Below are 14,427 nucleotides of genomic sequence, written 5' to 3'. Positions count from 1 at the left end.
ACTGGTAAATGTAGCGTCTCTAAGGTACACGTGTGCACACGTAGAAGTCTCCACTCGCACAGCCACCCGCTCAGGATCCCAAGACGCACCCCAGCCGGAGGTGGGGTCTGGATTTAAGACAGCCAGCTGGGCAGCAGGCAGGACAGGCTCTGGTCAGCACGGCACTTTCTATGGTTGTGGGTGGGAGAGGGGCTCTCAAGGGGTGCTCAGGCCACACCCAACGGGGACACTTCTGGAGATTCCCACGTCAAGCCACAGGGAGACCAAGCCATGCTTTCCCAGACTCCTCCGTGAGAGCAGCTTTAAAATTAGGCAAAGGCCAGATGCATTCCAGCACCCAAGAAGACCTGCATTCAAAAGAGTGGATGGGGTGTGGCCAGCTGCAGGACTTGTGGGCAGCTCGGGCCACACAGGAAGAGAAACCAAGGCTGGCAGGTGGGAGGGATTCCAGGCACAACAGCAGTGGGAGAGCGGCTGAATCCCAACTGGTGGCCGGAGAGCCCCGATGGCCGCTATGGGACAGGAGGGGCTGGAGCAGGGGCCATGGGCACCAGTCCTGGGCACCCAGCAGGGCCCAACTCCAGGGGGATCTTGGCCATGACCCAGCCCCAGTGCCATGGGATCCTCACCTGCTCAGGTTATGGCTCTGCCTGGTTGCCAGTGAGAGGGAATGAAGGGCTGGCCCCTTGGGTCGACGGAGGGAGGGGGGAACTGTTCCTGGAAGTGTCCACACTGGACAGAGCTGCATCCTGGGACAGGAAGGACTCCGAGGTGGGGGAGACCACAGACACCGGGGCCCCCCAAGGGAAGCCACGTGGTGCACTGGACCAGGAAGGACTCTCCCATGGGAGTGGGGCTGGCCCAGGGAGGTCAGAGAGCAGTGAGCAGACCTGGCAATGCTAACTGACCAGCACCCCCCCCCCCCCAGCCAAGTGTCCTGTCCCTGGACTTTGGTTGCCCCCTGCCGGTTGCTCCCTATTGCTCCACTCATGCCCTGCCATCCTCACAAGAGGTGGGGGGTCTCTCCTCCAGAAACGCAAACCCACAAAGCCTTCCGCTGATAAAGAAGTTTGGAAGAGGGCAGAAGTGGAGGAGAGCCCGGCAATATGAGGACTGACCAGCAGGTGTCACTGTGGCCCAGCCCTTTTTCCGTTCCCTGTGCTCAGTCCACCAGAGCTTGCTCTAACGATCCTGCAGTCATTATATTCAGTGTCCACAGCGCGTTCCCTTTCAAGACCCCATCTGGTCCTCTTACCTGCCTTCATTTGTGAGAAGGGCTCACAGATCCATTTCACAGATTGGGAAACTGACAAGGTAGGAGAGGTTCAACAGTTTATGAGCTCAGAATGAATCCGTAATCAAAGCTATTCTTTGGTAGTCAGCCAAAACAGTGAGGACACTAGCTTGAACCTTCCCTAAGAATACGTTTGATCGTGTATTCATTTTAAATAACCCTGGGTGGTTATCTCCCACGTGCCGGATGGCACGGCTATCACAGCAAGGCTTGAGCTGTGATCTGAGTTGGTCCATGAACACGTTCAGAGTGGCCGAAACATCTCCATAACTGTGTCCGTTGATTTGGTTGTTATCCTGTGACCTACATTCCTATTTCTTTTTTAAAAAAAGGGTTTATTGGCCGGTGCCGCGGCTCATTAGGCTAATCCTCCACCTGCGGCGCTGGCACACCGGGTTCTAGTCCCGGTCGGGGCGCCGGATTCTGTCCCGGTTGCCCCTCTTCCAGGCCAGCTCTCTGCTGTGGCCAGGGAGTGCAGTGGAGGTTGGCCCAAGTGCTTGGGCCCTGCACCCCATGGGAGACCAGGAGAAGCACCTGGCTCCTGGCTTTGGATCAGTGTAGCGCGCTGGCTGCAGCGGCCATTGGGGAGTGAGTGAACCAACGGAAGGAAGACCTTTCTCTCTCTTAAAAAAAAAAAAAAAAAGCGAAGGGGAATCCTCGGGGAAGACAACTGAAGGCGAGAGCAAGATCATGGCTCACTGTCTACCCACCTTGGCCCCTGGCCCCCACTGGAGCCCTGGGTCCAAACCTGACTGAGCTGTGCTTCCAGCACCCAGCTGTCTGGGTGGAGCAGTGGCTGCCCCTGAACCGCAGGAACTGCTTCCTCCCCAGCGAGGCTGAAAGTAGCCACCAGGAGTCTCTTCCCTTCTTAGGAGATAATAAAACGCATGCTTGGTAAAGAATCACGGATTTATGCATGGTTCCCAGAGGTTTAAAGAGCTGTAAAGTGAACTCAGCTCCTGCCTCCTTTCCTGGAATCTCCCCTGCCGCTCTCCATCTCGATGGGCTCCTTCCTGAGTGCTCCTGGGGCAGAGTTCACACACAGACATCGGCACAGTAAATCCTGTCTCCATCAGGACACTTCACCCAGCCAAGCAAGAGGACACCAATGCTCCCTGCAAGAGAAAATTCTAACTATGAGCGCAGAATGGCTACAGTCAACGGGGTTTGAACTGGAACCACAGTAATCACCATTCATCTCCCAGTTATTTTAGGAACATCACCTTATTTTCTTCACAGCTGTAAAAAAAAGAATTTTTCCCCCTCTGTCTCCCTAACTATAACACAGGGTTCATGAGAGCAAGGACTTTGTCTACCCTGGTGAGTTCAGTATCCCTAGAATAATGTCTGACATAGAGTGTATAGTCAGAAAATGTTGATTGAGTAGATGGGTGATTGAATGAAAGGCTGGGTGGATGGATAAGCTGGTGGGTGGGAGGATAAATGGGTATATGGATGGATGAATAATAGGTGGATGGCTAGATAGATGGATATATGGGTGGATGGATGGATGGATGGATAAGTAGGTGGATGGGTAGATAAATGGATATGGATGGGTAGACAGACGGATGGATGTACATCGGTTCAAGGCTTGAAGAAAACAGCCTTCTGAAATCTAAGTGCACAATCTACCGGTGGGTAGATTGTCCTCTGGGTCTTCCCCCTTTATTTAATGATCACCTCAGTCCTTCTATCTTCTAATCATTGCTCAAAGATGGTATTTTTCACTGGGGGAGAAAAGCCCTCAATTCTTCCTGTGTAGGCAGAGAGACATGCCAAGGAGTCATGATCCACGGGTGAGGGAAGACTTCATTCTTGGGGCCAGGAGTTCTGAGCAAATGATCCCATTAGAAAGCAAGTGTTTATAGGAAATGGACTATTTCAGGAAAGGCTCCCCGGGGACCTCGGCTGTTGAGCCCCAGGACTGGGGTCAGGCTTAACAGCCGCTTACTACGCAACTATAGGTTGTTTCTAAGAACAGCTATGCAAAGCTTCAGGAAACAGGGTCAATGGACAGCCAGCCCATCCAGGCAGGCTCCGATCCCCAGGTCCTGGCAGACATAAGCCCTCCAGAGAGAGGCTCCTGCTGCTCTAGAACACAGCACATGATTTGAATGAGAAGCTGTAGGGATGCCTCTGGGCATAAAGCAGCCATCTTGGACATGACCGCCATCTTGGGCAGGAACTGCGACTCGGATGTAACTCCCCATCTTGACCTCTAGGCAACCCCAGAAGTCAACCCAAGCCCCAACATAGGGTAAACAAAGTGGTTCTGAACGGACAACTGTCTCTTCTTGAAAAAATCCAGCTGCCTTCCATGTAGCCACCCTTGTCTAGAAAACCCTTTTTCCTGTCTTCTGGCATAGAAACCCATGTTTCATGACCCTGCACTCATCTGCGTCTTCCTTGGGTTTCTGGGTCCCTCCTGCCTTTGGCGGCTGGTTCTCCTACACCAGATTTTTCTGATACAAAAAGAAAGCACGAAGTCTCAGAAAGAACTGAGACACCACTTTAATGGCTACAGTAACCAGCCAAGTTCCCACAGCCGGAGTGATAAGCTCCTTCACCAACTGGAATCATTGAGACACCCAACACGTGTTCCATCGACAGGACTTTATTAAAATTATACATAGATTTCATAAATAAAAAGAACCTCCTTTTCCCCTTAGTATCAAAATAGTTATCTTTTTAAAATACCTTGAAAAACTTTAATAAGTATTTTGTTATATATATTAAATTCTCTTCTAAAATCCCCACCATTTCTCCCATCTCTCTCTCTTCGAATCTTGTCTTTCCATCACTTTTATTTTGTTTTCTGGCATCTTTAATGTCCCCAGAGAAGCATTAGAAGGAAAAGATTTCCCTTGTGAGTCTTTTAAAAAAAAAAGAGCAAAGGGGGAAGTCAATGACAATATTCAACATGACGTGGAAGATTCTTATTAACTAGGCTCACCCAAAGAGCCATGCCCTAAGGCTTGCCCACACTCAAATCATCACTCTGTAGTACAGTTACACTGGCCCTGGAACTTATTTAAACAAAACAGCCGTTCCTGCCCTGAAATGGGAATGCTGACCCAACGCTCCCCTCTAGTGGCCAGATTGTAGCAAAGCACCCAATAATACAAGACGGTATTTGGACATGGGTTTATTTGGACATTAGGTGTTTGCAAGTCTAGATAACGGAGACCAGAAAAAGGATTTTTCAGGGATTGCAAGACAGCTGGCTTCCTGAAAATGCCCCCTCAACAAGGGCTGCCTGCAGCTGCTCAGTGCAAAGTGCCAGCTTCCTGCAACACGGCAACGCCTATCAGAAGCTGGACTCCGGCAGACTTTTCTTCCGTCCTAGGGAAAGGGTGTGGTACTTCACCCTCTGCAGGGTGCCACAGGGGGTCTGCTCCCCAGGAACAAACCTCTGTGCCACGCCCAGGGCGCTGCCTCTCGGAGGCCTGCTGGCTTTGCGGGGCAGGTGGAGGGAGCTGGGAGCAGACTGGATGTCCCTGAGGGTGGGGGACGAGCCTCGAGCCTGCAGGTCCACGGCAGGGCTCAGCCTGCCACTCCCCAGCGGCGGGGAGCCCTCGGCCATGTTGATCTTCCTGTTCTCCTTCTTCCAAAACACAGATCTCAGGAGGGTGCGCGTGCCCTGGAAGGGTCTGTCCCTCTCGGTGTCCCCTGCAGTCACCCCCGCCTTGGCTGTGGGATCCTGGCGACTGTCCCTACTGTCTTGGGACAGCCCCATGGAGGGGGAAGGGGGGCTGCTCTGGCTTCCCACGTGGCCGCTGCCCTTCCAGCTCGTGCCCCTCTGGCCCTCCGGCCGGGCTGGTCTCTCACTCTCCATCGAGGGCATCACAGCAAGGGGCAGGTCAAACTTTTTGGGGAGCCGGATGTCCTGACCCACGTGATCCTTCAGTTTCCTTGCTGGGTTTCCAGGAACCGGGCCTGGACATGGGTAGCTCTGGGGACAGGGCACCGTGGACAGTGCCCTCTCGCTGGCTCCTCCGCCATCTTCAACCTTAGCAGAAGCCGTGCCGTTTGGCCTCGGTGAGGCTGACTTCTCGTCCCCGCCGGCGGCGCCCGTCAGCAGTGGCACGATGGACTGGCTCGTGGACCGAGGCCGGCGCCTGGACTCCAGGTACTCGACCAGCTCAGCAGAGGCCCCAGCTCGCTTCTCCCTGGGCCCAAAGGACCACCGGAGGGGCATGGTCTTGAAGGGCCCATGCTTGGTTCGGGCGGGAGCGGCCGCCTTCATGCTGGTGCTTCTGCTGCAGGCACCTCGTCCCCAGAACCTGGCCTCCGGCCCTCCTGAAAGAGATACCAAGACCGTCAGCGCCTCGGGCCGCAGTGGGAGTAACCGCTGGCCACGGAGGACGTGGCCGAGAGCCAGATGCACGCTGCTCTATCTAGGGAGCACCGCTGGTCTCCCCCACTGTTCCACAGGACCCGTTCAGCACCAGGAGCCACAGCAATGGGGCCAAGGAAGGGGCAGTCGGCCCTCAGCACCCACGGGGGACTGACTCCTGGACCCCCGCAGAGACCCGAGCCCAGAGATGCTCAAGTCTCTCTCTCTCTCTCTCTTTTTTTTTTTAAGGATTTATTTATTTATTTGAAAGTCAGAGTTACACAGAGAGAAGGAAAGGCAGAAAGAAAGAGAGCGAGAGAGGTCTTCCATCTGCTGGTTCATTCCCCAACTGGCTGCAACAGCCAGAGCTGAGCCAATCCAAAGCCAGGAACCAGGAGCTTCTTCAGGGTCTCCCATGTGTGTACAGGGACCCAAGGACTTGGGCCATCTTCCACTGCTTTCCCAGACCACAGCAGAGAGCTGGATCAGAAGTGGAGCAGCCAGGACTCGAACCGGTGCCCATATGGGATGCAGACACTGCAGGTGCCGGCTTTACCCACTATGCCACAGCGCCAGCCCCAGATGCTCAAGTCTCTTACATTAAATGGGGCAGTGTCCTCCCGTGCACTTTAAATCATCTCTACTGCAATATCTAGTACAATGAAAATGCTGTGGGAAGGCTGCATAGTTTAGGGAGTGAGAAAAAATAGCCCATACATGTTTAGGGCAGATGTAAGAAAAAAAAACTTTTTTTTCCCCAAATATTTTCAATCTGTGACAGATTGAATCCATGAATTCTAGACCCATGGCCTCTCCGTGCCTGGGCAGTGAGGAACCCCAAGAAAGCTCTGTTTCAGAGGTATCCAGCCCCAAGATGGGACACCACTTTGTAGCCATCTTTAAGAGTCTGCACAGAACAGAAGGCTCAGCATTATGTCTCTGTTTTTTCCAGCTCAAACTCAGTACCTGGACCTTCCAAAGGCAATAGTCTCCACTCTCCTGCCTCATCAGTAAAAACAAACAAGCATGAAGAGCTGCACTTAGTGCCTTCCTTCCGTGTCTTGCACTAGCTAAATGCGAGGGCATTTCTGACCCTTGTGGAAAACAGAACTAGAAGACAGGCTAGGGGCTGGTGTTGTGGTGCAGTGGTTAAACTGCCACTTGTAATGCCGGCATCCCATATGAACATGTTTGAGCCCCAGCTGCTCCACTTCCTAACCAGCTCCCTGTTAATGCACCTAGCAACACAGCAGAAGATGGCCCAAGTGCTTAAGCCCCTGCATCCCCACCAGGGAGACCCAGATGGAGTTCCTGGATCCTGGCTTCGGCCTGGCTCAGCCCGGCTATTGCAACCACTGGGTAGTCAATCGGTGGAGAGAAGATCTCTTTCTCTTTTTGTAACTCTGCCTTACAAATAAATAAATATTAAAAAGGATAACATAAAGATACGTTTATCTGAGTGGAAACAATTTTTGACACCATGCATAATTCTTCCATAAGACGTGTTTTCACAAATTTTTATTTTTTGAAAGACTTAGTTATTTATTTGAAAAGCAGAGTTATAGAGAGGCAGAGATAGAGAGAGACAGAGAGAGAGGTCTTCCATCCCCTGGTTCACTCCCCAATTAGTTGCAATGACTGGAGCTGCGCCGATCCAGAGCCAGGAGCCTCTTCCAGGTCTCCCACGTGGGTGCAGGGGCCCAAGCACTTGGGCCTATCTTCCACTGCTTTCCCAGGCACATTAGCAGGGAGCTGGATTGGAACTGGAGCGACCAGGACTCAAACCGGCACCTACATGGGATGCCAGCACTGTAGGCAGCAGCTTTACCCGCTTTGCCATAGCGATGGCCCCATCCTAACATTTCTAATGAGAACTTATGAAGATCTCCAAACTTCACAGAAGGGGTTGGCACCATGGCACAGTGGGTTAAGCCATCCCCTGCAACAGCGGCATCCCATGTGAGTGCCAGTTCAAGTCCCGGCTGCTCCACTTCCCATCCAGCTTTCTGCTATGGCCTGGGAAAGCAGTAGAAGATGGCCCAAGTCCTTGGGCCCCTGCACCTGCGTCGGAGACCTGGAAGAAGCTCCTGGCTCCAGATCAGCCCCACAGCAACAGTTGCGGCCATTTGGGGAGTGAACCAGTAGATGGAAGACCTCTCTCTCTGTCTCCCTTTTTCTGTCTGTAACTCTGCCTCTTCAGTAAATAAAATCTTTAAAAAGAAAAGGAACCACAGGAGATGACAGCCCCACAGAGGTCCTGCAGGGTTTTCCCTTTCAGGTCTTCCACAGATCATTTTTGGTATCTCTTTTCTTTAAAGCATTGCTTTAAATTAGCCAGGAATAGACACTGTTTCGCCCAAGATACTTTGTCATTTCACCTTGGGTTGACCTTGCTGCTCTACCATTACCCCCTCCCCAGGGTAGAGGGGGGTTGAGATGCGTGCGGTTTTCTGGATTTGGTTTCATTTGTTTTCTCTTCCGCAGGCCTGGGAAGGGCAGAAAGGGAGGCTTTGTGGTCGGAGGACAAAGCTGTGGCTTTTCGCTTTTCAAAATCAGAGGACGTGGCCCGGAGCCCTGGCAGGTGGCCGGAGTGCCTGGCAGCTGCCCTTAATAACCGCCCTTCCTTTCTTCCTGGAATGACAGGGCCCTGGGCCAGGGCTGGCCGCGACTCCCGAGCAGGCGGGAGCCACGGGTGCCCAATGGAGCTCGTTCCTCCTATCTCCCAAGACAGCGGTGGAAGAGGGCCTGCTGTCTTTACCCGCTCGCCTTCTATTTATTGGACGTTAGAGCAGGATCTGAGCGAGAGATCACTGGAGAGAAAGACTCAGAAATAAATGGCAGCAGGACCCACATCCACCAAGCATCCAGCTCCTTGTCCACGGTGGATGCAAGCCCTTGGGGGTTGCTGGGAGCTGGAGGGAGGGGCGGCGCTCCGGGAGGCTCGAGTGTTAACCCTGGCTCACCCCCCACTCTGAGGAGGCACTGCAACATCGCTACTTCCAGCCAGACCAGGTAGGGCTCAGAGCCTTAAGCTGCATTAAGGACGCAGACAACAGGGCAGGCACTTGGCACAGCAGTGAAAGGCACCACTTGGGATGCCCGCATCCCACATCACAGGGCCCGGGTTCAAGACCCAGCTCCACTTCTGAGCCAGCTTCCTGCTCATGCGCTGTCTGGGAGGAAGGCAATAATGGCTCAAGTATTTTGGTTCCTGCCACCCAAATGGGAGATCTGGATTGAGTTCCCAGCTCCTGGCTTCGGCTTGGTCCAGCCCGTGGCTGTTGTGGGCACATTGGGGAGTGAGCCAGCAGATGGAAGACTTCTCTCTTTCTCTCTCTCTCTCTCTCTCTCTCTCTCTCTCTGTTTCTATCTCTCCTTTCAATCACAATGAAATGATTTCTTTTAAACACAGTAAGTAAGTGGACAGCGTGCACAGGATCACTGTTGAGACTCACACAGAGCGCCCTGAAATACGAAGCAAAGAACTGTCTCACGGTCAGCAGAAGGTAAGACATCCCCAAGTTCAAGGTCGGGCTGATGAACCTCAGCATGTCCTGGACTCCAAGGTCAAAGAGAGAGATCTTCAAAGCCTCCAGCCAGGAAGAAAGACTGACACCCCCATAACGAAACACAGCCTGCAGGTGAGATGCCAGGGGCTGGGCAGACTGAGGAAACAGCCCACCAGGAAGGCCCCATGACCCCAGAGCCCCACCAGCAGCCAGGCTGCCATCCACTCCCAGGGAAAAGACGACATGTGTGGCTGTGCAAAGACTTGGAGCTCACAGATGAGCTCAGGCCGCAGCCGAGAGCAGGACCTCGAGACGGGAGGTGACATTGAAGAGAAAGACCTGGGACAGTGGCGAGCCCTGTGAGCCCTGCCAGCCCTGTGCCCTCCAGCCGGTCCCGCGAGATTCAGCGCCACCCTGAGGGACTGGAGAGGAACTGCCCAGCAGCCCTCTAGACCACAGAGGACCCGACCTCCCTAGCGGGATCCAAGGCTGGGCAGTTCTGAGAGGGCGCAGCTCCCAAGACAGACGCCAGAGAGGCACAGGAAGGCAACTCCCGGGGCTGTCACTTTGGGGCGATGGCAGGGATGAGTGACATCTGATTGGAGGAAGGAGAGAAGGCAGTAAGGAAACAGAACACCTCGAATACTGGGAGAGTGGGGAGCAAGCAACAAAACGGAAAGGAAAAAAAAGAGCAGGACTTGCAAATGAACATTCAGACAAACAACCTGGCAAAGCTAAGGAAGAGACGGGGTGATACAATTTTCTTTTTGCATTTTACTTGAAAGGTAAGAAAGTAGGTAGGTAGGTAGATAGAGACAAAGAGAGCTCTTCCATCCAATGGTTCACTCCCCAAATGCCTGCAATAGCCAGAGCTGGGCCCGGCTGAGGCCAGGAGCCCAGAACTCCATCTGGGTCTCCATATGAGTGGCAGGACCCCCAGCACTGGGACTATCATCTGCTGCCTCCCATAGTGCACATGAGCAGGAAGCTGGAATGAGAAGCAGAGCTGAGATTCAAGCTCAGGGACTCAGGAGATGTAGGTATCCCAAGCAGTATTTTTATATATATATATAAAATATTTTAAATATTTGTTTATTTATTTGGGAGGCAGAGTTATAGGGTCAGTGCTGTGGCATAGTGGGTAAAGCCATTACGTCGCAGCTCCGGCCATTGTAGACAACTGGCGAGTGAACCAGCAGATGGAAGACCTCTCTCTCTCTCTGCTTCTACTTCTCTCTCTGTGTAACTTTGACTTTCAAATAAATAAATACATCTTAAAAAAAAAAAAAAGGCAGAGTTACAGAGGAGCAGAGAGAAAGAGAGAGAGAGGTCTTTGTTGGTTCATGGTTCACTCCCCAGATGGCTGCAATGACTGGAGCTGTGCCAATCAGAAGCCAGGAGCCAGGAGCTTCTTCTGGGTCTCCCACGCAGGTACAGAGGTTCAAGGACTCAGGCCATCTTCTACTGCTTTCCCAGGGCATGTTAGCAGGCAGCTAGATTGGAAGTGGAGCAGCCAGGACTTAAACCGGTGCCCAGTGGGATCCTGGCATCACAAACGGCGGCTTAATCTGCTGCATCACAACACCAGCCAGCCTCCATTGTTTGCTTTTTAAGGATTTATTTACTTCTTTGAAAGGTTGAGTGAGAGAGAGAGAGAAGAGGAAGAGACAGAGAGAAAGAGATCATCCATCAGTTGTTTCACACCTCAAATGGATACAATAGACAGGGCTGGGCCCGGCTGAAGCCAGGTGCCGGGGACTCCATCCGGGTCTCCCACATGGGTGGCAGGGACCCAAGCACTTGGGCCATCCTCTGCTGCCTCCCAGGTGCCTTAGCAGGGAGCTGGACTGGAAGCAGAGCAGCCGGGACTGGAACTGAAACTCTGACATGGGTGCCGGCATCCCAAGGGACGGCTTCACTCACTGCCGCGTAACGCCCTTCCTCATGTTAACAGCCATGCAGACACCCAGCCCAATTTGTAAAAGGGAAATGAATGAAGCTTTGCAGCTGTTAAGCATGAATGGACTGAACTTCCCAGTTATTAGACAAGCTCTGAATTGCTGACATTAAAAAAGGCACACCAAAAAAAAAGTCAGCAACATACTGTTTACCAGAAATCCCTAAAACAAACTCAAAGCACTAGGAGGATGACACCAGGCAAATGACACAAAAAGAAAGAAGCCAGGAGTGAAATTATTAATCTTGAACAACATAGAAGTTAAGCAGGATAATGGGCACTATTTTAACAATAAAAAGCGCAGTTTTCAAAGAAGATCTAACAGACATCCCTCAAAGCAGCTGCCAATATAATGCAAGACTATTACAATTCACAAAGTGCTTGATTAAAAACACAGCTACTCGGAAGGTTTCAACACATCTCTCTTCTACCCAGTCTTAGAGAACGTAAATTTAAAGACCAGGGAACGGAATAAAAATTAACACACCTGATCTACACTATTCACTATTTTACATCAACACTGAACATATATAAAATAAGTACTGAGTTGATCACAAAAATGGGGAACTAATTTTGAAAATCAAATTCTTGGATTCTGATGTACAAGAATAGAAATTAAAGAGTAATAAGGTGACCTAAAAAAAATCCTTAAATACCTGAAACTCCCAGATAACTCTAGATCAAAGGAATCAAAACGGAAATGAAATCCAATCTGCAAAGTGCAAGGGAGAATACAAAGACCTTGGGGCCCAAAAGCTTGGCGCTGTGGCAAAGCAGGTAAAGCCTCTGCCCGTGCCATCTCACATGGGCGCTAGTTCAAATCCTGGCTGCTGCTCCACTTCAGATCTAGCTCTCTGCTATGGCCGGGGAAAGCAGTGGAAGATGGTCCAAGTGCTTGGGCCCCTGCACCCATGTGGGAGACCCAGAAGAAGCTCCTGGCCCCTGACTTCAGATTGGCCCAGCTCTGGCAGTTGAGGTCATTTGGGGAGTGAACCAGCAGATAAAAGATCTCTCTCTCTCTTTCTCTCTCTCTCCCTCTCTCTCTCTTTGTAACTCTGCCTCTCAAATAAATAAATCAATTTTTTAAACAAAGCAGCAGCCCCTGGCCTCCTGGGACCCCTGGGAAGGACCCCAGCAGTTTTTCACATGTTCATGCTGGGTGTTTACCTAACCTTTTTCCTTGTAGAGCCTCCCCCATACCAATCCTAGTTATATAAGTTGCAGTCTCACAAAAACTTGGATCCATTCATTTCTGTTTGAAATACTCCATTATTTCAATGTCCCAACACCAGAGCTAGTAGAACACTGTTTGCGGACTCTTGGTGTTTCACTGTTTCACTACAGGACAGCTGGCTCCGGGCAGGGGCAGTTCCTTACTGAGAGGGACCATCCCTGGGCATTCTGGCACACTTGGTCTCCCGACCACCCCACCCAGCATGGACTGAATGCCAGGAGCCACCCCTATTACCTCTGTCAGTCTCCCACTTATTTCCAAACCCCTAAGAATGAAGGGAAGAGGTAGGACCAATCGCGACTGCAAACTGTGAGGTTTTAATCTGGCCCAGGCTTAGGGACACGGGTTGAGCATCCTAATCCAAAATCTGCAAACTCTTTTGGGTGCTGGCATAATGTTTAAAAAGTTTCCGGGGCTGGCGCTGTGGCACAGCGGGTTAAGCTGTTGCCTGCATCCCATGTGAGCGCCAGGTCAAGTCCTGGCTGCTCACTTCTGATCTAGCTTCCTGTTAATGCACCTGGGAAGTCAGCAGAAGACAATTCAAGTGCTTGAGGCCCTGCACCCATGTGGGAGACCCAGATGAAGCTCCAGGATCCTGGCTTCAGCCTGGCCCAGCCCTGGCTGTTGCGGTCATCTGGGGAGTGAACCAGCAGATGGCCTCTCCCTCTCTGTGTAACTTTATTTTTTTTTTATTTTTTTTTATTTTTTGACAGGCAGAGTGGACAGAGAGAGAGAGACAGAGAGAAAGGTCTTCCTTTTGCCATTGGTTCACCCTCCAATGGCCGCCGCGGCAGGCGTGCTGCAGCCGGCGCACCGCGCTGATCCAATGGCAGGAGCCAGGTGCTTCTCCTGGTCTCCCATGTGGGTGCAGGGCCCAAGCACTTGGGCCATCCTCCACTGCACTCCCTGGCCACAGCAGAGAGCTGGCCTGGAAGAGGGGCAACCGGGACAGAATCCGGCGCCCCGACCGGGACTAGAACCTGGTGTGCTGGCACCGCAAGGTGGAGGATTAGCCTGTTGAGCCACGGCACCGGCCTCTGTAACTTTAAATAAGCACCTAAGTACTTTAAAAATAAATAAGTAAAACAAAAAATAAACAAAAAGGTTTTTTTTTATTTTGGAACTTTTCAAGAGCTCAGGATTCCAGATTAACAAAGCTCACCGGTAAGGTTTATATCCACATTCCAAACAACAAAACAAAAAACTAACTCTGAAATCTGAAACACTTCTGGTCCCAAGCATTTTGGAAAAGGGATACTTGATGTGTAATCAGAAAATCAAGCTGGATTTTTTCCAATCATCTTCAGGGCTTCTCAAACAAGGTTCAAAATCTGTCCCCATTTTATTCAGACCCCCAAAGAGAAAGTGCCCCGAGGAAGCAAGCCTCTCTCTCAGTGCCTGCATGCCAGGAACTCCGAGTTGCGATTTATATCCATGAGCCTCAGAGCCAGGACGCGGGCATCCAGGGGCAACGGGGTCTAATTTCAGCCAAGCTGCTTTCGAGGGCTGCACCTGCCGCTCCTTACCTCCCTGCTGAGTCTCAGCCTCCCCTCTCCCAGGGATGCTGGGAGCTACCGTAGAGCAGGCAGGTGCACTGCCTGCAGGGGTCTGGGGGAGTTGCTAATCCTACAGCAGGACCCCACCACCACCACCACCACCCTGCTGCCTCTGAGTTGCTCTAGAGCAACAGTGCGTTGAAGAGCCAGGCCTCTTACAGCAGGAGCTCACACACCTTTCTCCCTCGGAGAGCAGAGGACTGGCCTGAGGCTCCGCGACGTTAGACAGAGCTGGGCTGAATTTTTGAAGCTCAGTGCAGCCGGTGCAGACAAGGGCTGGACAAGCTTAAGAACGCATAAACACTTTTTTTTTTTTTTTTAATTTGACAGACACTATCCTAAATGTCCATAACTAAAAACAAGTGGCAGAGAGAGAAATGCCCAGATGTGGGGCCGGGGCTGTGGCGTAGTGGGCAAAGCTGCCGCCTGCAGTGCTGGCATCCCATATGGACACAGGTTCAAATCTCGGCTGCTCCACTTCCGATTCAGCTTTCTGCTGTGGCCTGGGAAAGCAGCAGAAGATGGCCCAAGTCCTTGGGCC

The 14,427-nt window shown here is 51.9% G+C and overlaps 1 protein-coding gene across 6 annotated transcripts in view; it reads right to left on the bottom strand.

The window, feature by feature from the left end:
- Positions 1–3,892: 3,892 nt before the first annotated feature.
- The window catches only part of USP43 (ubiquitin specific peptidase 43), a 76,946-nt gene continuing 66,411 nt past the window's right edge, over positions 3,893–14,427 (bottom strand). For 5 of the 6 annotated variants that reach the window (XM_070061379.1, XM_070061380.1, XM_070061382.1 and 2 more), the window contains one exon: positions 3,893–5,593. In XM_070061379.1, the coding sequence (XP_069917480.1) occupies positions 4,602–5,593 (992 nt within the window). In that variant the 3' untranslated portion in view covers positions 3,893–4,601. The remainder of the gene's footprint in view (positions 5,594–14,427) is intronic. The other variant, XM_070061381.1, reaches the window with a different exon arrangement.

The sequence above is a fragment of the Oryctolagus cuniculus genome, chromosome 17, assembly GCF_964237555.1.
Source record: "Oryctolagus cuniculus chromosome 17, mOryCun1.1, whole genome shotgun sequence".
In the NCBI taxonomy this organism is placed as follows: domain Eukaryota; kingdom Metazoa; phylum Chordata; class Mammalia; order Lagomorpha; family Leporidae; genus Oryctolagus; species Oryctolagus cuniculus.
The sequence above is the reverse complement of the archived record's forward strand: the minus strand, read 5'-3'. Positions and strand labels throughout refer to the sequence as shown.